Consider the following 1,590-nt stretch of genomic DNA (forward strand, 5'->3'; position numbering starts at 1 on the left):
TGACAGGTAGGAATTATTGACTCACGGAGAATCATAAAATATTGAATTGGCATTAGTTGGGTCAGGTGTTCATAATTCATTTATCTGAATAATGAAAATGTCATTTTTCAGTGTGTGAAGAGCCACCAATCTGCTTTACCCATGAGAATAGCCTCCAGTAGTGCATGTAGTTTCTCGTATTAACATTGTCTCTCCATCCAGGCATTTGTACTGCAACCATCATTCTAGACCCTGGGCACATACAGGAAGTCAGGGGAACGTAAGGTACAGGCAAGAGACTCTATTCCGCCTCAGAACTGGACACCTTCTCCCCTAATCCATGTCAAATTTGAATACAACCAATTTCACTAACCCTTCCACCTTCATCCTGCTGGGCATTCCTGGCCTGGAGGCTGCCCATGTCTGGATCTCCATCCTTTTCTGCACCATGTACGGCATAGCAGTCTTGGGGAACTTCACCATCCTGTTCATTGTGAAGATGTAACCGAACCTCCATGAGCCCATGTACTATTTCCTCTGCATGCTGGCCATCAGTGACCTGGTCCTGTCCACGTCCACCCTGCCCAAAATGCTGAGCATCTTCTGGTTCAATTCCAGGGAGATTGATTTCAATGCCTGCCTCACTCAGATGTACTTCATTCACTGCTTCTCGGTGATGGAATCTGGGATCTTCGTGGCCATGGCTTTTGATCGCTATGTGGCCATCTGTGATCCCCTGAGACATTCCACCATCCTGACGAACCGCATGGTGGCGAAGATTGGCCTGGCCGTGGTGCTGCGTGGCTGTTTACTTGTACTGCCATATCCCTTGCTGGCGAGTCGGTGGCCATATTGCAAGACCAACATCATCCCCCACACATACTGCAAGCACATCTCTGTGGTGAATCTGGCCTGCGCCGACATCCGTGCCAGTAGTTACTACAGCCTCTCTGTGACATTCTTTGTGCCCAGTGTGGATGTGTTTTTTATTGCTCTGTCCTATATCCAGATCCTCAGGGCCATCTTCAGCCTGCCCACAAAGGACGCCCGGCTCAAGACATTTGGGACCTGTGGCTCCCACCTCTGTTCCATCTTAGTCAGTTACATACCAGATCTCTTCTCCTCCCTTACGCACCATTTTGGCGATGAAGTGCCCCTACATTTTCTTGTTTTCATTGCCAATGTGCACCTCCTTGTGCCCCCTTTGGCACACCCCATCATCTATGGGATGAGGATCAAACAGATCTGGGACAGGTTGCTCTGGCTATTTACTCATAAGAACAGAAGAATGGCCAGACTGGGTCAGACCAAAGGTCCATCTAGCCCAGTCTCCTGTCTTCCGACAGTGGCCAGTGCCAGGTGCCCCAGAGGGAATGAACAGAACAGGGCATCATCAAGTGATCCATCCCCTGTTGCCCATTCCCAGCTTCTGGCAAAAAAAGGCTAGGGACACCATCCCTGCCCATCCTGGCTAATAGCCGATGATGGACATATCCTCCATGACTTTATCTAGTTCTTTTTTGAAAACTTTTATAGTCTTGGCCTTCGTCCTCTGGCATGAGTTCCAAAGGTTGACTGTGCATTGTGTGAAGAAATACTTCCTTTGATTTG

At 48.7% G+C, this 1,590-nt stretch overlaps 1 protein-coding gene across 1 annotated transcript; it reads left to right on the forward strand.

Moving 5' to 3' along the window:
- Positions 1-502: 502 nt before the first annotated feature.
- LOC113405796 (olfactory receptor 52M1-like) lies at positions 503-1,233 on the forward strand (the record flags this gene model as incomplete). The annotated part of the gene is made up of 1 exon (XM_029914424.1): positions 503-1,233. A coding segment is annotated over exon 1 (731 nt), but the record flags the coding sequence as incomplete, so codon positions are not given.
- Between the last annotated feature and the right edge of the window lie 357 nt (positions 1,234-1,590).

Source organism: Terrapene carolina, unplaced genomic scaffold (genome assembly GCF_002925995.2).
Source record: "Terrapene carolina triunguis isolate 2854851 unplaced genomic scaffold, T_m_triunguis-2.0 Scaffold50956, whole genome shotgun sequence".
Taxonomy (NCBI): domain Eukaryota; kingdom Metazoa; phylum Chordata; order Testudines; family Emydidae; genus Terrapene; species Terrapene triunguis.